The sequence below is a fragment of the Hypanus sabinus genome, chromosome 2 (genome assembly GCF_030144855.1).
Source record: "Hypanus sabinus isolate sHypSab1 chromosome 2, sHypSab1.hap1, whole genome shotgun sequence".
In the NCBI taxonomy this organism is placed as follows: Eukaryota; Metazoa; Chordata; class Chondrichthyes; order Myliobatiformes; family Dasyatidae; genus Hypanus; species Hypanus sabinus.
Window position 1 is genome coordinate 139,587,064 of NC_082707.1, and position 23,908 is coordinate 139,610,971.

The 23,908-nt window shown below is 38.2% G+C and overlaps 1 protein-coding gene across 2 annotated transcripts in view; it reads left to right on the forward strand.

The window, feature by feature from the left end:
- Nucleotides 1-23,908, forward strand: part of dph6 (diphthamine biosynthesis 6) — a 255,096-nt gene that overhangs the window by 124,642 nt on the left and 106,546 nt on the right. For both annotated transcript variants that reach the window (XM_059955869.1, XM_059955875.1), the window contains 5 exons: nt 1,396-1,543; nt 2,467-2,499; nt 5,323-5,445; nt 6,056-6,185; nt 19,137-19,311. In XM_059955869.1, the coding sequence (XP_059811852.1) occupies nt 1,396-1,543; nt 2,467-2,499; nt 5,323-5,445; nt 6,056-6,185; nt 19,137-19,311 (609 nt within the window). The remainder of the gene's footprint in view (nt 1-1,395; nt 1,544-2,466; nt 2,500-5,322; nt 5,446-6,055; nt 6,186-19,136; nt 19,312-23,908) is intronic.

The following is a 23,908-nucleotide window of genomic DNA, read 5'->3' on the forward strand; positions in this document are numbered from 1 at the left end:
CACAAAAGCAGCTGTGATTGCAGGTAGTACTTCTGGATACTAATCTAGTGTTCTAGAGTTTGCACTGTCCTTGATATGGATTTTATTGCATAGATTGTATCACATTTATACTGTAGGAGCATAGCATTGTTTGCCAGACCATAAATTAGCCAGTTTTATTTTGATGTAAATTAAAATGGGGCTGAATCTGTAGTTAACCACCAGCTTTGTTGGTATACAGAATCTTATGGATGGTTTGAGGATTTGATTTGTTCATTTTGGTTTATTTATGATAACCAAATAAGAACGTGATTAAAAAAAAAATCTGTTGCTGAGGGGAAATTTAATAGAAATGAACACCAACCGTGACTTGACTGAAAATGAAGAATGGATTGCTGAAGAACCAGAAGTAAAGAATGGTTGTGGTCTAGAAATCTCTTGGGTGGGTGGTGAATGCAGAGACAGTCAAGGCTTTCAGGAAGAATTTGATGGCCTTTGTATAGTTTAGGACATACTTATTTAAATTTGCATTAAGTACACTTTGTTATAAAGGGAGGAGGAATAATATAGGCAGATTGGTCTACAGGGAGCCACCATAGATTTTGTGGGCCAAATTACCCTCTGTAGTATAATGCTACTATGATTCAGCACAATTTGGAATCTACACATCCCTTGATGTTCTGCATAATGCAATAGTAAAGCTATTCTTCAAACTTCTTGCAACTTAGAGGCAATTATGTTTTTGGAATATCTTCTGTGTCTAACACCACTAATGGAAATGCAATTTTATGTAAATAGTTAAACAGTGTCTTGATAGATAACACATACATCACAGCACAATTATTTAACTAAGAAGTTTTTCATTGTTGAGCAAAAATTAGAAATTTATGAAGAAGCATGACATTTTGGTACATGGCGGATAACAATTATAGTCAATACACTTATTTTAAGATCTTCGGGACACAGCATATTGAGTCAAAATGGCTGCAAATTCCAGAATTGTTACTCACGTTGAAACCAATAGTTCCATATGAACCCCTCCCCACCTTTCCTCCACTACCATCACCAGGCAGAATCCAAATAGGACGGCACTTCTTTCTTGCATTTCTTGTGGATTGAATGCCTTGTAAGAAAAATTTGGACTTCCTTCCCACCCTTCTGGTATGTTTCTCCTATGAGCAGTTAATTGGATGATTACCATGCCTCCCCAGTAGTGACCTCCTGCTGCTTAATTTAAACACTGCAGCAGTGATTTCCTGAAGTTCACTGAAGACTAAGTGGCCTCTTCATTATGTCCTGCCATTTCCATCAGCCCTGTCCTGTTTCTATCACTTTGGCTTTGTTGTATTAGAGCTTTATGCATTTACATATTTTACATGAAGATGAAATTAATTTTTAACTGACCTTTTTTTAAAGCATGTACCTTCTCGCATAGTACTTGGAGCTCTGCAACCTTGTTCATCCTGCTTCAATCAGGAGATTAACATAGAAAATGACAATTACAGAGAGATATCAAAACCACAGGTCACCTGGCATCTCACCTCAAGTAATCCTTCTGACACTGGTAAGTTATTAACCAAAATAAAGTAATATACTTTAACTAATAATGGACAATCAATAGACAAGACACTTAAATGAAAACTTACTGTATTTAAAATCTAATAATATTTTTAATTCACTTGGGATCATAGAAGCTTACTGCTGTGAAGGAGCCTGTGCTATACCTTTGATAGAACTGTCTAAATCTGTTTCATACATCAATTCTTCCTTCATAACTTTACAGAATAACTCTCTTCAAATTTGTCAATTTGCCATTGGTAAATTCCTGTAAAATTATAGATAATGCATTCCTGACCTTAATTTCTCTCTAATATCCTAATTTCCTGTCTAGTTCTTTGGCCAATTGTATTAGATTTGTGACTTCTGGTTGCCAATTCACTTGCCAGGGGAAATGGAAGAAATTTTTGTGAGTCTAAGGTTCTCAATTAAGCTTCTTCTTAACTCTGTCTGCTCAGAGATGATCAATTGCATTTTATCTAATACATCTTCATAACTGAAGAACATCATTAACTTTGCAGCACTGGAGAAGGCTATTTGATCCATTGTACTCTTGCTGGTTCTCAAAAAATCTATGCATTTATCCTGTCCCGTGTTCTTATCCCAGTAATAATTTTCTTTTTAAATGCTTATCCTTTTAGAAAATTGCCATTGAATTTCCTTCTAGGTTGTGCTTCAGATGTGAATGACCCACTGATAAAAAGGAAGCTTCCTATGTCACCTTTAGTTCCTTCAGCAGTCATTTTAAATCTGTGTCATTTAGTTCTGAACCTTCTATCACTGCAATCAATTTCTCCTTATTTATCCTGTCAAAGTGTTTTATAATGATTCAACATAAATCTTTTGCTGTTGTCCTCCTTGCTTCTGTTAATAAAAGCCAGGACTTTGTTTAAAATGCTTTTATAACAGCCTTCTCGCATTGTTTTGCAGCCTTGAAAGTTTCATCTACCCTCAGCCGACCAGGTTTGTTCCTGCACTCTCTTTAAAATTCTTCCACCTATTTAATGTTGCCTCTCTTCATTTGTCCTTCAAACTGCATCCCTGGCGTTATCCTTGAAAATCTTATCTGTACCTCTCCAGGGGGTTTCTCCAACCAGCCTAAAGTGCAGGTTCTCAAAATTTTACATGATACTACAGCTCATGTATAACTAGCCCCTTGCAGCATGTTAACATTACATGCTTGGTTTTGTGTTCATTGCTTTGATTTACAAAGCCAGGTGCCTTATGCATTTTTTAACTGTCATCTCAACTTGCCATAGCATCTTCAAAGATCTGCGAATACGCATCACTGGGTCCCTGTGCTCATGTAGCCTCTTCAAAATACTACTGTTTAGATTCTCCTGTACCTCTGTAAATTCCTCCCAAAGCAAATGACTTATTAAAAGGAAGTACAGCAGTAAAGATGCCTTGCTGAGATTGTACAGGGCTTTAGAGAGAGCTTTATAGGAGCAGTGATACAGCAATTCCATTACCAGACTACTGAACCAGAGGTAACAATACAGAAAATGGAATTCAAAATTTCACCATGGCAGTTTTACAATTTAAGTTCTTATTTGAGATTTTTAAAAGACTTGTGCTAAACAGTGATGACCCCAGCTCTATCAGATTTCCACTTAGTCTATTGATGTCTTTCAGGAGATGAAATTTATCACCCTTATTTAGTCTTGCCTTTATGTGTCACCAGGCTCAGCAGTGTGGTTGATTTTTCAGTACTCTGTAGAACAGCTTAGCACACCATTCAGATGCCAAGGGCAGTTTGTCATGTTCAATATTTTACGCCAAGGTTGTGTTGTGGTTAGCGCGATGCTATTACAGCTTGGGGCTTTGGAGTTCAGAGTTCATTCCCTACGTCCTCCCTGTGGAAAGTGTGGGTTTTTGCTGGGTGCTCCGATTTCTTCCCACAATCCAAAGATATACAGGTTAGTAGGTTAATTGGTAATTGTAAATTGTCCCATGAGTAGGCTAGGATTAAATCGAGGAGATGGGAGATGCTGGGGAGTGCAGCTCTAAGGGCTGACACACTGTATCTGCAAATAAATAGATAAATTTATTGACCTCTTTATCTAAAGAAGGATTTAGAACAAAAATGATCAGGATGCTCGGAGAGATATTAGCTGCTGTTCTACTCACTTTATACTTATGACTTATGCCATATTTAAGTCTGCTGATGACACCACTGGGGACTCTGGGGATGAATCAGCATATAGGAGTGGGATTGAAAATTTAGCTGAGTGGTGCCAGAACAACAACCTGCATGTGTGCCCTTAACTCCTGGTGGAGTCGTTGCGGTGCTGTCACACTGATCTTTTTGGTGATTGCTTGTCATACAGCGTGTCTTGGGCATCTGAAACCTAGCGGAAGCCCATCCCTCTCCAGGTTTTTTTTAACGAGGTCGAGTTGTTCCAGGCACGGATGGAGAACGTGCAAGGGAGCCGGCCAGATTCGAACTCGGGACCTCTCGCCCCGAAGTCCAGCACTGATGCCCCTACACCACTACATCACTCAGTGTCAGCAAGACCAAAGGTAGAGGAAACTGGAAGTCCCTGAGCCAATCCTCATCAGAGGATCAGAGGTGGAGAGGGTCAGCAACTTTTAATTCCTTGGTACTGTATTACATTTCAGAGGGTACAGGTAAAATATGGAAGACCATACATCAGTTATCTCATTGACGAGGGAACCTGGTTATAGAGGCTAAACTCCTTGTATGGGGGTCAGATATTAAAGGTGAATATTTTTGCATTAAATTAGCAGCATAATTTGTCAGGATGAAGTTGGAAAAATTAGTTGACCATATGTTTGCTGAGTTAAAGTGGAAACTATCAAACATCCTTCCAGAATTACCACAATATTGTATCAACGGGAATTGGTGACTGGCTTTGTCTCAGATAAATTTCAAACTCAGAATTGGCTTTTTAACTTTGAAGCATCTTCCAGTGATAGGGGATGTATTAATTGTTAAAGATATATATACTCTTCCTCTGAAATCCTGTTCGGAATTACAGTAGTTTATATTTAAGTCCTGACAGGTACGTTCATAACAGAGACATTCATCAAGGCTCTTAAATGTGCAAAGTTCTTAAACCATTGAGAAATAAATTGCATCAATAGAAATCCATTAAATAAATAGCAATAGGTAAAAGTGCAATTAGAGGTTTGAAGCTATCATTGTAATATAGATGCTATCTGCACAGAAATAAACTTTATTTCAGTATCTTGTGGCTGTCACTGATGAGGTGGTTCTGAGAAGACCTATATTTGGTTTCTGGTAGATGTCAAGTTATTTGATCTGAGAGGGTGAACAGTGGGTGTCCAATTATTCAAATTAGTTTGCAGAAAGGAATTCCTGGCAAGAGTAAGCACAGAATTGGACTAATGCTAGATGAGACTCTGTTGTTAACATTTACACTCTCATTGAGATCCTGAATTGCATACAAGTTAAATGATATTTCCATATGTGTTTAAGTAGTACAACCTAAAATCTCAGATAAGGAGTCTTTTCTGATGTGCTGTCTTAGTACAAGTACACCTTTGTTACAAAATGTAAGTCAAGTACCAGTGAAATCAGCAAATGCTTTGCAGCAACCTCAATGCACTTCTCCATTTAATCTTGCAGAATGATCAGTTGTGTGTGTGTGTGTGTATATATGTGTGCACACCCATGTATAAGCAGTGCAGGCTCTTCAGCTGCACAATGAGGCCTTGCAGCATCCAAAATAATTTTCCATGAAGTCAATATCATCCCTGCATTTGTTTTCTTCAGTTAATTTGTGATATATTTTCTTTCAGTAAAGTTAAATCATTGGTCTGGGAAAACAAAAAGATGCTACCATTGGATCAGTGCGCCAACTTTTCCCATGGAAGGAAAAAGCGTTAATGATGCATCAAGGGAGTTATTTTCATTGTTACAAGGTAGTTCCTTTATGATTTTATATTTTAACTATTAAAAGTTACATTAATCTGGTTTATTACAACTGTTTAAAAATTATTCAAATAATGCATTACATCTAACAGGATTATAGAGGCAGATTTGGAAATAGTCCACAACATTAGAACGATATCTTGCTAACATCGAACATCCTATAATTAGTGGAAAAAAAACACCTACAATTGATTTTCCCCAAAGTAATGATGTATATGACTGATCTAGTGATACTGGAATATTTGAATTTGGCATAAGATACTGTATCACCTCTCTTTTGTTATGTTCTGTGGAATAACGATAATTATAATCACATTCTGGGAATTAGGGTAAAAATGGTGCTAACACTTCAAGACTTAACAAAATTGACATTTACAGCATAATGGCTTATATGAAATGAAGATATATATCAGCATAAATACATTCTACATTTGCAGTGGCATTCTCCAATAGTGGTATCTGTATTGCAGCATAAATGTTTAACAACATTGTTCCATCTTTCCAGATCAGAAAAAAGAGACAAAGTAAATGTTATGGGGGAAATTCCTTCAGAATATATTAATTTTTGACTTTATTGAAGTTTGTTTTGTTTTATTGTAGTGGAATTGAAAATGAAAGATTACACGTTATCAGATATTATTCTGCTTCACCTGTATATAAAGGACATAACGGATTTTGGCACTATAAACTCAGTGTATCAATCCTACTTCAACCTAAACCCACCTGCAAGGTAATGGAAATGCTGCATAAGACCATTTTGACTGATGAATTTTACTATCTCATGAACGTGAATACTCTTAGATTGCAAAATATTAAGCAAGTTGAAAGGCACATAACAACATTGCATCTTTCTAAATCACCCTTAAATCTGACAATCATGCATTCATGTATACAATTACTAGGCTACTCCCTATAAAGTAGGTAATAAATTAATTTACTCTGACTTGTAACAATGTACAATGGGTTGTTTTCAGCATATTGAAAAACAGGTTCAATGTAACTAATCCTTTTACGATCAAAAGAAGAAAAATAAACAGAATTATGATGCAGAATGTTATTCTTGATGCTGTGTCTAAAACAAGACCACAGTATTTCAGGAAACAGTATTTATTCTGATTTAAAAAAGAGGCCATTCAGTCCTACAATTCTATACCAACCCCATCAGTTTCAGTCACTTTATTTTCCTATACCACGGCAGCTTATTCTTTATCATGCTTATTCTCAATAATTTTTTTAAAATTATTGAATAGCTTGTATTATATATGCCTTTACTGCTTTAAAGAAGTAGGGGAGGCAGAAATCTGCCCTTAACCCCCCTCCTTCCCAAATGAGTATCCAAATTTCTAATGTCTGTCTGCTGCCAATTCAGAATTCCAGACATAGTCTGTGTAAAAGCTTGCTGTCAAAGGAACAGTAACAACAGATGTCTTGCTTATTATAGCTTTTGAAAAATAGATGTTAAGTTGATATTGCTGTCTTGATTTTCACCCAAAACATAGAAATGTTCCCTTCAATGAAAAAGTTTATGATTTCTCCCACTCCCAACATATTCCCAGCTCTTCAGAAGAAACAGTCAGTATTATGCCACTTTTGCTGTACATTACACTCAGGGTTGGCAACAAACCAGTGTTGTTCAGTATAAACTTGGCTCAGTCCCACTGGAAACAGAGAAAGCAGGTCAGGTATCTGAGGATGATACTGTTTTTCATTTCAAATCCATACCATCTCAAAAGAGCATCCAAAAAGAAGAGTAGAACATACCAGAATCACCGAAAAGACTTAAACTTTGAAATGTAATACTATCCTCTTTTGAACACTGGTAAAATATTTCCAGTCTGTACTCACTACAAGTCTAAACATAAAAAGCTTTTTGAAAGTGAGCTGAGGTGCAATAACCATTTCTTATTACTTAGAATGGAAATAATTCCAATTTTTTTTAAGATTTCATGGCTCACTGAAGCAAGTTCAAGCATTGAGAAAATGATCCACCAAGGCATTAACAACAATGGCTTTGCTCATCTATTTTTTTCTATTTCCTTGGTTTTTTGAATACCTTTATAGTTAATGGGGAATAAAGTCTTAGATATAGAAAGTAGGCTTAGCCAGAATTAAAAAGGATAACATAAAGATTATGACCATAAGGTACAGAAGCAGAAATAGGCCAATTGGACCTTTGAGTCTGCTCCACCATTTCAAAGGTGCATTTAATGTCAGAGAAACATATACAATATACATCCTGAAATTCTTTTTCTTCACAACCAGCCACAAAACAGAGGAGTGCCCCAAAGAATGTTAGAACCACAAAGCTTCCCTCAGCTCCCCACTCCCACGCTTAAGAAACAGCAAAGCAACAATCCCCCCTCCACATCAGCAAAAAAAAAAGCATCAGGCCCCCCCCCCCCCCCCACCAAGCACTCAAGCGTGTAGCAAAGCATCAATAAAGACACAGACTTGCAGTACCCCGAAGACTACTTGTTCACCTGGTATTCGATATAAGGGAAAAAGAGGTGTCTCCATTTCACAGCAGGAGGGGAGACATAAACAACTCACTGATTTACGATGTTAAAAGTCCGCTGTATTGCTTTTTCAGAGCTCTGTGCCCAAAGAACTGGGATCTCTGGGCCAGAGATCTTCCATCTCCCACAAAGCACCAATTTCCTGCACGATTTTGAGATGTGACCTCGAGTCCGCCTGCCTCCAGAGCCACAAAATGCCAGAACTCTGGAGGTGAGCTATTCTTCTAGGCCACATCCTTGGTCTATTGGATAACGATCAGTTGTGAGAACATGAGAGCGGTCCCATTCCCGCAAAGGACTGAAGTCAGTGTGAAACTCCAAGTCAGGGTCTTCAAAAGAACCCTGAAAGGGAAAAATAGAGATATTAAGGATAGAAATAGAGCTGTTTCCAAAGATGCAAGCAAAAGAGTTGCCATTAGGCACTATTGTCTCTCCTAAGCTCTGCCCTCATAGCTAATCCAATTCCCTCGCAGATCCAATCTCCTGCCTTCTTCCCATAACCCTTCATGGCCCTGACTAATCAAGAATTTATCAACCTTTGCATTAGGTATATCCTGTGATTTGGCTTCCATAACAGCCTGTGGCAACAAATTTCATAGATTGGCTAACGTGGACGTCCCTCTATTCTGAGTCTATGCCGTCCGGTCCTAAATTCCCCACCATATGAAACATCCTCTCCACATCCACTCTATTGAGGCTTTTCAACATTTGATAGATTTCAATGAGATCTCTCCTAATTCTTCAAAGTTACTTTGAGTACAGGTCCAGAGCCATAAAACGCTGCTCATGTGATAAGCCGATCAATCCTGGAATAATTTTCGTTAACCTCCTTCAAACCCTCTCAAAAGTCAGCTCATCCTTTTTTAGACAGGGACCCAAAATTGCTCATAATTCTCCATGTGAGGCCTTATAAAGCCTCAATCTTGGTTTTATATTCTAGTCCTCAAAATGAATGTTAACATTGTGTTTGCCTTCCTCACCACTGACTCAACTTGAAAATTAACCATTTGGGAATTCTGCACGAGGATTCCGCAGTCCCTTTGCACCTCAGGATTTTGAATTTTCTCTCCATTTAGAAAATAGTCTACCCTTTTATTCCTTCTGCCAAGGTGCATAACTGTACACTTCCCAACACTATTCCATCTGCCACACCTTTGCTCATACTCCTAAGCTGTCAAGTCCTTTTGTAGCCTCTGCTTCCTCAGAAATATTGCCTTTCCACCTATCTTCATATCATTGTCAAACTTGGCCAACAATTCCATCATCCTAATCATCGAAATATAATGTAAAAAGCATCAGTCCCGACATAGACCCCTGTGGAACACCACTCATCACTGGCAACTAACCAGAAAAGGCTCTTTATTCCCACTATTTGCCTCCTGCTAATCAGCCAATGCTCTAACAGTGCTTGTATCTTTCCTGTAATACCATGTGGTCTTAACTTGTTAAGCAGCTGCATGTGTAGCACTTTGTCAAAGCCTTCTGAAAATGCATGTACTCAACAACCACCAATTCTCGTTTATCTGTCCTGCTTGTTATTTCATAAAAGTGTTCCAAGAGATTTGTTAGGCACAATTTTTCCTTAATGAAACCATGCTGATTCAGTCTTTTTTATCATGTGCCTCCAAGAACCCTGAAACCACATCCTTAACAAGCGAATCCAACATCTTCCAAGCCACTGAGGTCAGACTAACAGGCTTATAATTTCCTTTCTTCTGCCTCTCCCGCTTCTTGAAGAGTGGAGACATTTAGAATTTAACAGTCCTCCAGAACAGTGCCAAAATCTGTTGACTGTTGAAAGATCATTGCTAATGTCCCAAAAATCTCTTCAGCCACCTCTTTCAGAACCATGGGATGTAGGCTATCTAGTCCAGGTGATTTAACTACTTTCAGACTTTTCAGTTTCCAAAGCACCTTCTCCCTAGTAATGGCAACTTCACTCACTGCTGCCCCCTGACACTCTCGAACTTGCAACATACTCCTAGTGTCATCCACAGTGAAGAATGATGCAAAATACTTTTTCAGTTCGTCAACCATTTCCTTATCCCTCATTACTACCCTTCCAGCATCATTTTCCATCGGTCTGATAACTACTCCCGCATTTGTTTTATTCTTTATATATATATTTGAAGATACTTTGGGATCCTCTTTTTTATTATTGGCTAGTTTACCTTTATATTTTATCTTTTCCCTCTTTATGCCTTTTTAGTTGCCTTCTATTGTTTTGTAAAAGCTTTCCCGTCCTCTAACTTACAACCAATTTTGCTCTATATATGTGCCTTCTCTTTCGCTTTTATATTAGCTTTGACTTCCCTTGTCAGTCGCAGTTACATCATCCTGCCTTTAGAATACTACTTCTTGAGGATGTTTCTATCCTGTGCCTTCTGAATTCCCCTCAGAAGCTCCAGTCATTGGTGCTGTGCTGTCATCCCTGTTAGTGTCCCCAACCAATCAACTTTGACCAACTCCTCTCTCATGCCTCTGTTATTCCCTTTACTCCACGTAATACTGATACATCTAACTTTAGCTTCTCCTCAAATTGCAGGGTGAATTCTATCATACTATGATCACTTTTTCCTGAAGGGTTCCTTTATCTTAAGCTCTCTAAATCAATTCTGGTTAATAGCACAACACTCAATCCAGAATAGTTGATCACTTAGTGGACTCAACCACAAGCTCCTTTAAAAAGCTGTCTTGTAGACATTCTATAAATCCCCCCCTCTTGGGATTCAGCACCAACTTGATTTTCCCAGTCTATGTGCATATTATGCAAGACTTCTTTTTTACTGTGCCATGGTCTGCTGTTTATCAGATTATGGTATTGCTTTGCACTGTTGGAACTATATGTTAAATTATGTGGTTTTTGTCAGATAGTCTTTTATCAATTATGGTATTGTCTGCACTGTTGCAACTAAATGTTAACTATAACTATGTGGTTTTGTGTAGGTTTTTGGTTTGTTGGGTGGTAGTGCTGGTCTCTTGACTTGGTGTGTCTGAGTAGTCTTGTTTTGTCTGATGGGTTTGGAGTTCCTTTCCGGGGAACGTGCTAAGATGGTAGCGTGATATTGATAAATCAGCCTCTCCGGACTCTGGATTGGGGATTACCAAATGCTATGTGGTTTTTCTTGTGTGGTCTGTTTTGTCGTGTTCATTTTTTGTGATGTCATTCCGGAGAACGTTGTCTCATTTTTTAACTGCATTGCATTTGTGGTTTCTAAATGACGATAAACTGAATCTGAATCTGAATATTGAAATCCCCATGACTATTGTAACATTGACTTTTTGACATGCATTTTCCATCTCCCCTTGTAATTGTAGCCCACATCTTTGCTACTTTTCAGAGCTGTGTATATAACTCATAGCAGGGTGTTTTTGCCCTTGCAGTTTCTTAACTCTACCTATGATGATTCTATACCATCTGATCCTATGTTATCCCTTTGAACAATTTGATTTCATTTTCTTTTCCCAAGAGAGCCTCCCCACCCCCTCTGCCTACTTGCCTGTCCTTTCAATACAATGTGTATCTTTGGATGTTAAGCTCCCATCTATCAACTTTCAGCCACAATTCAGTGATGCCCACTACGTCATCCATGCCAATCTCAAACTGTGCTATAGGTTCATCTACCTTCTGTATACTGCCTGCATTCAAATATAACACCTTAACTCCTGTATTCATCAACCTTTTTGATTTTGTCCCAAACATTGCAACTCATCCAGTTGGCTGCAATTTTGCATTATCATCAAACTGTCTTTGCCTGCAGTCACACTACATACTGCCTCTGTTTGTAAACCATCCTCAACCCTATCACTCTGGTTCCCATTCCCCTGTCAAATTAGTTTGAACACTCCTGAACAGCTCTAACAAAACCTGCCCACCAAGGTTTTGGTTCACTTCACTTTCAATGTAACCCTTCCTTTTTGTACAGGTCGTACCTTCCCAAGAAGAGAACCCAATGATCCAGAAATCTGAACCCCTGCCCCTGCATCAGTTCCTCAGCCATGCATTTATCTGCAAAATGTTCCTATTCTTAACTTCACTGGTGCATAGCAGAGGCAGCATTCCAGAGATTTCTACTCTAGACGTTCTGCTTTTCAGCCTTCTAACTCCCTAAAATCTTCCTACAGGATCTCCTCTCTTTATGTCATTGGTTCTCATATCTACCAAGACATCTAGCTGCTCACCCTCCCCCTTTTGAATGCTGTAGACCGGATCCGAGACTCCCCGACCCTGGCACCTGGAGGCAACATATCATCCGGATGTCTCCATTGCGTCCACAGAATCTCATCTCTGTTCCTCTAACTGTGACATCTCCTCTCACTGCTGCAGTCCTCTTCTTCTCTATTCTCTTCTGAACCACAGCACCAGACTCAGTGTCAGAGAGCTGGTTGTTGTGGCTCTCCCCACTAGGAATAGTATCTGAAACAGTATATTAATTGTTGAGGGAATGTCCACGGGGGTACTCGGTACTGGCTGCCCATTTCCATTTCTTTTCCTGACTGTCACCCAATTACCTGTCTCCTGCTATCGCCCTGTAGCTCCTATCTCTCACTTCCTCAGTCTCCTTTATGAGCTGAATGTCATCGAGCTACAGCTCCAGTTCCTTAACACATTCTCTGAGGAGCTGCAGTTCGATGCATGTGGTGCAGATGTGGTTATTCTGAGGGCTGAGGTCTCCCAGAATTCCCACAAACAACACACTACAGCCCCTGGAGTCATTCTCATTTCACTGACTGTGCTCTAACAGATGAGGAATGAAGAATAAAGAAGAAGGCGAATAAGAAACTTACCTCAGCCAAGCCCGACTTTGCTTAAGCCTGACGAGTCAATGTGAAAGCATCCTCAATGGCCCACTCACACAATGCCCGAGCAGCTTGAACCTACCTTATTTTTATTCACCCTTGCTAATGAATCCAGTTCACTGATGGGGTGCAGTTCAAACTCCGATAACTGCCACAAAGTTTCATCTTCAATCTTTGTCCTATGTGAAGTTGCCTCTACTTCTCGTGCTCCTGTTCAGTGATTGGGTACAGTTTAAATAAAATCAGATTAAATGACAAGGAAAATTAGAGTTTAACTAATTTTGGGATTTAACTTGGTGTAGGAGGAAAGAAAGATTGGGAAATTTAGAATCTAAGGGAAATAAGTACAAACCCCATTTCCAGAAAAGTTGGGATATTTTCCAAAATGCAATAAAAACAAAAATCTGTGATATGTTAATTCATGTGAACCCTTATTTAACTGACAAAAGTACGAAGAAAAGATTTTTAATAGTTTTACTGACCAACTTAATTATGGTTTGTAAATATACACAAATTTAGTATTTGATGGCTGCAATACACAACAGAAGTTGGGACAGAGTTAAAATAAGATTGAGAAGTGCACAGAATATTCAAGTAACACCGGTTTGGAAGACTTCACATTAAGCAGGCTAATTAGTAGCAGGTGAGGTATCATGACTGGGTATAAAAGTAGCGTCCATAAAAGGCTCAGTCTTTGCAAGCAAGGATGGGTCGTGGCGCACCCCTTTGTGCCAAATTTCATGAGAGAATTGTTAGTCAGTTCCAAAGGAACATCTCTCAACACAAGATTGCAGAGAATTTAGGTCTTTCAACATCTTCAGTACATAATATTGTGAAAAGATTCAGAGATACCTCAGTGCATAAAGGACAAGGTTGGAAACCACTGTTGAATGCGCGTGATCTTCGAGCTCTCAGGCGGCACTGCCTAAGAAACCATCATGCTACTGTGACAATTATAGCCACCTGGGCTCGGGAGTACTTCGGAAAACCATTGTCACTTAACACAGTCCGTCGCTGCATCCAGAAATGCAACTTGAAACTGTATTAAACAAGGAGGAAGCCATACATCAACTCTATGCAGAAACGCCGGCAAATTCTCTGGGCCCGAACTCATCTCAGATGGACCAAAAGACTGTGGAACCGTGTGCTGTGGTCAGATGAGTCCACATTTCAGCTAGTTTTCTGCAAAAAAAAACAGGCATCGAGTTCTCCGTGCCAAAGATGAAAATGATCATCCTGATTGTTATAAGCGAAAGTTGCAAAAGCCAGCATCTGTGATGGTATGGGGGTGCATCAGTGCCCACAGCATGGGTGAGTTGCATGTATGTGAAGGTACCATTGACTCTGTGGCGTATATTAGAATTTTAGAGAGACATTTGTTGCCTTCAAGGCGACATCTCTTCCCAGGATGTCCATGCTTATTTCAGCAGGACAATGCCAGACCACATTCTGCACGGGCTACAACAGTGTGGCTTCGTAGACACAGAGTGCATGTGCTTGACTGGCCTGCTGCCAGTCCAGATCTATCACCTATTGAAAATGTATGGCGCATCATGAAGAGGAGAATCAGACAATGGAGACCACGGACTGTTGAGCAGCTGAAATCTTATATCAAGCAAGAATGGACAAAGTTTCCAATTGCAAATCTACTACAATTAATATCCTCAGTTCCAAAACGATTAAAAAGTGTTATTAAAAAGAAAGGTGATGTAACACAATGGTAAACATGCCTCTGTCCCAACTTTTGTTGAGTGTGTTGCAGCCATCAAATTCTAAATTTGTGTATATTTACAAAATACAATTAAGTTAGTCAGTAAAACTATTGAAAATCTTTTCTTTGTACTTTTGTCAGTTAAATAAAGGTTCGCGTGAATTAACATTTCAGATTTTTGTTTTTATTGCATTTTGGAAAATATCCCAACTTTTCTGGAAATGGGGTTTGTACTTACCATGCAATCTGTCAATGACTATTCTTTTGAATTATGTGAATATATAAGGAAGCTAAAGAATGAGGTTGAAAGCAACATACACAAAATGCTGGAGGAACTCAGTAGGTCAGACCACATACGGAAATGAATGAAGAGTCAACATTTCGGACCAATTTCTTCTTCAGGACCGAGCCTCAGCCCAAACCGTCAACTGTTTGTTCATTTCCATCAACACTACCTGTCCTGCTGAGTTCCTCCAGCATTGTTGTGTGTGTGTTGCTTTGGATTTCCAGCATCTGCAGAATTTCTTGTGTTAATGAGTTTGAAATATTTAGAGTTTGAGGGAAGGGTGGAAAGTTAAGTTAACTTTATGCTGTAATCAATACAATTTAGCAGTCAGAGGTTGAAATTACCCATTCTAGCAGAACTAGTATTGTGAAGTGAAGAGCTGGGAGTGTAGGGAGATTATGAACTTCTTTGACAAAGGAGTTTTTTTTATTCTTATTCATGGATGGTAAAGATGACTAAATAGCTCTTTTTCCCCTTGAACTTTCCAATTAAGATGTCTCAGCTTTAAATACTACATCTGCTCTAGTCCAAACCACACGTAGATGAATATATTCTTCACTTGGCTATGATAAACTTGAAATACCTTTAATGACTCCATGAATGACAGTAGGACAGATGTCCATCTGCACTCCTCCATATCCATATGAGCCTCGATAAGGAGGATCTTTCCCTTTTGCTGAGATTTACTGAGCTCCACTAGTGTGGTCAAGATAATGGCATTGCCTCCATTCTCACAAATGAAGAAGTTCAGCCTTTAAACTACCCCATAAGCTTTGACCCTAATGTGTCTCCTCATCCACAAAGGAATTTTGGATCTTGCTGCAGGACTAACTATTCACAATGGTCTGAGTTGGACAATTATAATCATCCCCACACTTTGCAGAAAGAATCAATCTTTTTCCCTTGACTTTTACCAGAGGGACTGCAGGGTGTGTTGTCTTTATTTTTACTTTACAGTACTGTGCAAAAGTATTAGGCACATATATGTAGCTAGGGATCTTACAACCTTTGCGCAGTACTGTAGTAATGTTACGTATTGCACTATATTGCTACTATTGCAAAACAAAACAAGTTTCATGACATGAAATGTGATTCTGATATGGGTCTTTATTGTGGACTGAGAGTGGGAAAGGGGCAGGGAGAGGCAAATCATGGTTGGGGGTGTGAGAAGCACCAGAGAGACATTCTATAATCAATAAACCAATTGTTTGGATTCAAATGACCTTGCCTGGTGTCTCAGGGCTGGGTGTGTCCGCACCCATGGCACTTCTCCACCCCTGCTACTCTTTCTCTGCCACCTATCCCATACCTCTCCCATGTTGCTCACCCCTTGCCATTCCCAACATCATTTGCTTCTGCTAGATATACAAACTCACTCTCCGCTCCATGTTGACAAATACAGTACTGTGCAAAAGCCTTAGGCACCCTAGCTATGCATACACATGCCTAAAACATTTGCACAGTACTGTAGCTCTATAATCCCATCAAGCTAACTGAACAAAGCCTTAATTCTGTAGTCCTTCTAGAGTGTAGTAAGAGATGGGCAATGTTAGGTCTCCTGTTGCATCTTTATAACAGTCTCTGTTACTGAATTGATTTTTACTTCTTTACAATGTATCTTAACTTAGGTGAAGAATGACATGCTGAGGACAATATTGTAGAAATCCACAGCAAATGAAATGTTATTAATCTTTGTACAGATGGCTACCTCCCCTCAGGTGCTATACTGTATTTAAATTCATGCTATTGAAATGGGTCACAGAGTTTTACTAAGTACTGTGAGATGATTAGACTCTGCTACAGTTTACGTCATCTTTTATTTTTTCTACCTAGAGTTTCCTTCACTTTCATAAGCTTTCTTATATTTAGCTTTACAGCATTGGATAATATAACTCTTGATGAAAAATTTTAGGCAGTGCATTTTGAAAAGGTTCACTGTTAGCTGCTTAGAGAAAAGCATTTACTTCATGTTCTGCAAAACACTCTGTGTGGTCTTATTTGTTGATGACCATGAGGTGATAAAATTTTTATGTAGGCTCATGGATTTTTTTTCACTAATTTAGGTACTTCATTGACACGAGCAATTAAAATTTTATGCAATGATCCTTTTAGCATGATGCAGGTCTCTGAAAGTATACATATAAAATGAACCATTGTTTTTAATGAATATGAATACTTTAGTTCCCAATAACTTCATCAAACAATACAACAGTATATCATTAGATAGCCTGATGGGCAAAATGCCTAACAGAAGACAAAGGATGAAACATTTTTTTTTGTTTCAAACATCAGACATGTGCATTTATGTTAGAGATTGTTATTTAATCCGGGATCAATGCTGGCAAGTTGTTGCTTTTTTAAACTATAGATGTGTCTAGGCTCTTCGTGTACATGAATGTGTGTGTATTTTTTTTTCTCTCACTCCTTATAGGTGGTGGGTATGTGTATTTTTCCCTCAATCTTGGATCCTCTACCAGAGGTCTGGGAGCTTGAACATTCGACACAGCATCATTGCTGTTCCGTGTGGTCTTCTGGACTGAGATTTCAGATGTTGTTCCCGGAATTTGTTGGAGCCACTCTCCCAGTCCAGGTGTTACAGCTCCAAGTGCTCCTATCACCACCTGGATTACTCTGGCTTTAACCTTACACATCCTTTCTCTCTGCTCTTTCACGTCCTGGTATTTCTCCAGCTTCTCATTCTTTCTTCCCGATGTTACCGTCATTCAAGATTGCCACATCTATTACTATTATTTGCTTCTGCTCCATGTCCAGCATTACTATGTCTGGTAGGCTGGCCAGTACCTGCTTATCTGTCTGTATTTGGAAGCCCCAGAGGATCTTAGCTCTGTTATTCTCCACTACCTTCTCAGGTGTTTCCCATGGAATGCTCAAATTTATAAACAGAGGCCCAGAGTTCAAAGATGAGGAAGCTATGTTGGACCTGTATAAATCATTGGTTAGGCCACAGTGGAAAAATAGTACCTAGACCTTTGGGAAGAATGAGGAAGTCAGAGGCAAGGTACAGAAATAAATAATAAGACAGATTCAGAAATGGAGGATTTAAGCCGTTAATGGCTCAACTGCAGAAGGTGAAATTTAACTTGATTCAACAAAGAAGAAAAGAGGTTTCATAGAGATATGAATTCATTGTTGGGTTAGTTGGAGGGAGGCTATTCCCATTTGTGATAACTGGGGACACACTGAAGTTTTGGGTGGCAAAAGGAAAAAGAGAGATGTGTGGAAAAACTCTTTTGTGCAGGAAGTAATGATAATATGGTCCTCACAGCTTGTACACGTGGTGGAATGAGAGATCAAGTTAAAAAATTGGATCAACACTTGGAAGGAAAATAAATTGGAAAGCTCTGGAGAAAGAGTGAAAGCATCGGACTGCTATTATAGACACTGTCACAAATTCCAAGGTTTCCTTATGTACTATAACAATCTATGATACATTATCAATTTAAAAGACTTATAGATGAAATTAGTATGTGTATTCTGTACAATCATGCATTAATTCCTGGTGCACTGTTAATATTGACTCTCAACTACAAAGCAAAGAGGGAAAGGGATTCTTTCTGGAAAATGTCTTAAAATAAGAGGACTATGATAGCGTGTGTAATATAAGACCATAAGAATTTGGCGCATTGAGTCTCCTTTGCTTTATGTATAGCCAATGACTTGGTATCCACAGCTGCCTGTTGCAACAAATTCCGCAGATTCACCACTCTCTAGCTAAAGAAATTTCTCCTCTTCTCCATTCTAAATGGACTTCCCTTTATTCTGAGGCTGTAGCCTCAGGTCTTAGACTCACCCAACATAACAAACATCATCTCTTCATCCACTGTATCAAGGCCTTTCAACATTTGAAAGGTTTCTTTGAGATCTCCCATCATTCTTCCGAATTCCAGTGAGTAGGCCCAGAATTATCAAATGCTCCTCATATGATAAGCCTTTCAATCCTGAAATCATTTTAATGAACCTCCTTTGAACCCTCTGCAACGTCAGCACATCCTTTCTTAGATAAGGGGCTCAAAACTGCTCACAATACTCTGATTGAGGCTTCACCAGTGCTTTATAAATCCTTAACATTACATCCTTGCTAACATCACATTAGCCTTCCTCAGCCCCAACTCAACCTGCAAATTAACCTTTGTGGAATCCTGCATAACGACTCTCAAGTTCTTTTGCACCTCAAATTTTTGAATTTTCTTTCCATTTAGAAAATAGTCTTTGCTTTTATTTCTTCTACCAAGGTACATGACCATACGCTTCCTGACACTGTATTCCCAACACAGTATTTTGGAACTATTGAAAGTTCAAACAGTCCACAAAGTTACCCTGTATTAAATCATCCCTGTGTTTTTCTAGGGTTTGTGTAGAAGTCCCGTTACCTGATGGAATATTGCTTCAAGTTGATTGCCTTTTACACAAAAATGAATCAGCTTCCCAAGATGTAACAAAACAGCAAAAGGAGGTTATGCATGTTCAGAGTATTTCACATTGGGCACCTGCTAACATAGGACCTTACAGTCAGTCCATAAAGGTAAGCAATGATACTGGTTAAAAAGTCACAAGTTAAGCAAGGAATCATGTTCCAATACTATTGTATACTGAAGACCAGCATTGTTTTTAATTGCAGTAAGAACCTTCTCTTCAGAATGATTCTGTTACTTGATGATGAAAACTCAAAGCACCAAGAGCCATGGTTTTTTAGGAACAGAACATCTCAACTTTGATAGCTAATTACCTCAGTTGCCTGAAGCTATTGATAGTCCTATAGGGAGGTAGGGACTGCTGCTAAATGTATTGGAAACCATGAGAGAAAATCATACCTTTATAAATGTGTGTATTGTGCTGGAACAAGGCTGATGGCAGTAATGCAAAATTACCATTTATTTGTAATAATGTTTAAGTAATTTGAGTCATTAAACTAGCTCTTGTTTCTAATATGTAATATTATACACTGCTGTGACAATGGAAACATTTATTGACAGAGCTTCTCACAGCTGTCTCTTCTGTTTGGTTCTTGCCACCTGGAGGCTGAATTCTTCTTGTTTCTGTTAATAAAGCCCATTTAGGTGCGGGATCACCAGTCAGCTGATTTTTCAAGGAGTGTTGTCATTTTTATTCTCTTGTTTTTCTCCCACATCATTGTGTCTTGAGTCATAATAAGGTATCGACTATAGAGCTTTTATGAAACAGAGCAAGTGACATGGAATGCTAGAGTTTTATTTTACTTTTAGTTGTTCCCAAATAGTGAGGAGTTCTGCATCACAGATCCATTATAAACAGAACTAAGAATATGTAAAACGCAATTAGGACAAAAATACATCTAGGAGAGACATGATTAACTTTGAGTGAGCTAGATTTCAAGCCAAGAAGCCCAGAGGTGAAAGAATTTCAGCTGTACACCATCTAGTTTCAGACTTGTGAAACAAGCTCTGTATTTTGAAATGAAACTGATAGAATAATGATTTTTGTATTTTAGTAATCTCAGGAGAATATTTTGCCTAAAGCTTCAGTTGTAATTATTGTAGAGAATTATAATTTATAGCTCATTAATTTTTGTTATTAAATATTTAGTCAATTTTTTTCATGTTTGTTCCCCTTTGATAGTCAATAAAATTGACAAGATAAATTAGCAACACTTATTGACACTAAAGCTGATTTTGATGTGCTCTATCAAGAATTGCTCTATTCTGAATAAAACTATGTCAGAACTATCAGTTTAATTTGCCAGTAGAAATGTCTTTCTCAGTTATCAGTAGAAGATAATTAGCCGAGGATCAGCAGAGCAGAGTATAAGGAGGGTTATAAGGTTTTGTGCTGAAATACTGTACTCTGTGTACAGATCAATTAGGACGCTTAACTTCATTTATAGTACGACAAAATTAATCCCATAAAAATGAGTGATCTCAGAGGAGTCAGTTGTCAGCTTCTAGCAGGATCACTTTGCCATAATCTATTAAAAAGCAGCTTTTATCAATGCTTGCCTTTGTCATATTTTATGGATTTTTTCCATAAACACTGCCTATACTTCATAAATGTCTCAATTTTCTAGTCTATTAACATGACTTCAAAAGCAATTGATAAAAGGACAGTGCATGCATGAAATAATACACCAATAATTTGAGGTGCTAAAGGCAATAACAGTGGTTAAACATCTTCACATGGCTTGTGAAGTAAAACAGCACTAGAATATAACTCATTGCCTGTTGACTAAAAGGGATTAATCAAATTAATTGGAATTGTAAGGAGATCTATTCCTGTAAACTCTAAAATATTTTGTTTCGCTTCATTAAATTTTGTTCTAAAAGCAACAGTAGAAAGAAGATCTGCAAATCCAATTGCCTTTCTTCAAATGGGCATACTGTACTATAGCAGTTAGCGCAACCCTTTACAGTGCTAGCGATCGCAGTTCAATTCCTGCCACTGTCTGTAAGGAGTTTGCACATTCTTCCTGTGGCAGTGGGGGTTTCCACAAGGTGCTCTGGTTACCTCCCAGATTCCAAAGATATACAGGTTGGTAAGTTGTGGGCATGCTACATTGGCATCAGAAGCATTACTACCTTTGCAGGCTGCCCCCCAGCACATCCTTGGACCTTGTTGGTCATTGATGCAATCGACCTATTTTACTGTATGTTTCAAAGAACTTGTGACAAATAAAGCTAATCTCTTTTTTTATTTTCTTTCTTGGAATTGTTTTTTTTTCATGTGAGCAAGAGAATGCAAATAATTGTGCATGTTTTGCAGCAGATAAAAGTAGAGAAATATAAATCTGTGGCTCAAATAAACTCTTCTCAGGCTTCCAGTTGGGTACAGGTATCAATTTTAACTGACTTTTTGATAATGAATGCTGCCACCTTCATCAGGGCAAAGTTTGTCATCAAAACATCGGTTGAAATTGATATCTGTATCCAGCTGGAAGCCCATAAAGAGTATATTTGTCATATATGCCAGGAAAGCACTAGATACCTTTTCAAATCTATTGCTATTTAATTTGTAGCATTGAGTCAGCTATAATCTATAATTGTTAGATTGCCTATGTACAATAAAAATCTAAATTAAACCAAATTTTTAAAGAAGTATAAAATTCTGCAATATGGTTGCAAACCTTATCAATAGTTCATGGTCCTATTGTTTTTTAAATGTTCTGCTTCCTTTACTCAATGTTGCCGCATGGCATTAGGAAGGATGCTAAATGGATATCCCGTTAATGTCCAAATGATGTAATTTTGACATGTTCAGTGCATCTGTGAAATAGAAGTATGACAAATGGGTGCACCATTTTTAAAAAATGTTCATATACTCTTTGGCTGATACTGATCTAAAATGAATGTAGATAACCCACAAATTAAAAAGCAGCAGACATGTCTTATGCCAATGAATCTTAAGATTTATTTTTGTAAAGATGAAGTATTTTGATTTTAATTAGAATGATCTGAAGTAGGAGCTACTTAGGCATTGTCCCATTTCCTTAAGCTCTTTCAGATAAAGAAATGAAACGGATGAATAATAGTACATAATAAACAATGTTAACCTTTTGGATTGTTAAAATACACTCTGGTCTCAGAATGTGAAAAGGTTATAACACTAGGATGGCCAGTTGGTTTTGGCAGCATTGATGCTTCATGGAGATAAACTAATTGTACTTATCTGCTCTGTTTTCTTTATTCCTTCACCATCTGCTTTCTTCAATCACCTATGAGGTCTAATTTTGAAAATTGGCACATTTTCAGTAAGCCAGCAAGAGTAGCAGCAAGGATCACAGCTTCATAACTATGCAGAGGTTTTCCTCAACTCCATGTTCTAAATCTCTTCCATTTAATTTCCTAAGTTTTGTCCTTTCTGCTGTTGGAAACGGTTGCCTCATAATTCTGTCAAATGAATATCCTCATTTCTGGGAATACAATGGTTTAGTGATTCAAATTATGCCTGTCTAGAAATTAGGATGGACATTTTCCATACTAATTGTGCTTGTATAGAAAATCCATTTTTGCTATCTGAAACCATATAATGGTGTCTATCATTTAGAGCGTCTACGGGAAATAATCTTGCACTGGTCGCTCACAACCCAAACAGGTTTTCAAAATACTTGCCATGTTCGTAGAGCTTCCAGCCAAACTAGTCTATTACAGTACAAACCCCTAGGTATTGAACTTCTCTCCCTCGATTGTAATTGCAACCTTTGTGTAAGTCTGAGGTCTTGTGCATTATTGAATTTTCAATTAGTAACCCCATGGTCAAAATGGTTGTTGGTGCCTGTGCAGTGACTAAGTCACGTGCCTCTGTGGAAAAGCTGTTGCCATTCACTGTTTGTCACTCTTTCATCATTATAAGCATCTCTATGATTATGACCCATTGTCTGGGTTCCAGTGCAGAAAGTGCCCCTGTGTGTCATACATAGCCATTCCTCAGGTTGCATAAGTGGTCTATTCCTGAGAGCTGTCTGTAGGCCAAAGTACCCAGTTTCTAAAGTAACCTGTATCACATCAGCCATATGCATTTGCTATGATTCCTTCATTTTATGGAATAATCAGCCAGGCACAATCCATCATTAAACTATTCAGATACTATTTAGTCATTAATGAATATCCTGAAATATTTTATTATTAATTTTACAACCTTAAAATGTCCATTAAAATGTATGAGAAATTTGCATACAGTTAGATGTATGCAAATTTTTGCAGAGAGTTGCTGAATTATCTGGAATCACTGCAGCCCATGTGTTGATGCTTTATGGAACTGCTTTTATAATTGAATGGCTTGTTAGACTGCTTCAGACAGCTTATCAAATGCATTGCATTGGATGAGAAATACAGGTGCAGCAGATTTTTTGTCAGATTGTCATGATAAAGATTATATTGAAGTGCACAGATTAAATTGGTATTTGGGGTCCATATGGTCTCGTATTTCTATATTTTCAAAGAAGTCACTTTGTTTTGTTCAGAATCTCTTGTTTTAAGATGACAGTAAAATTGGAACTACTTCAATAGTCCAAGTAGGAAGTATTCCAATCTGGCTTTCGATCCATCTGCCAAATATTCATGATTTCATCCAGCCTGAGACCAAGCAGATCATGTTTAATGCTGTAAAGCAGCATATTGTATTCAGTTTGCTAAATATTTGCTTTGGGCTGT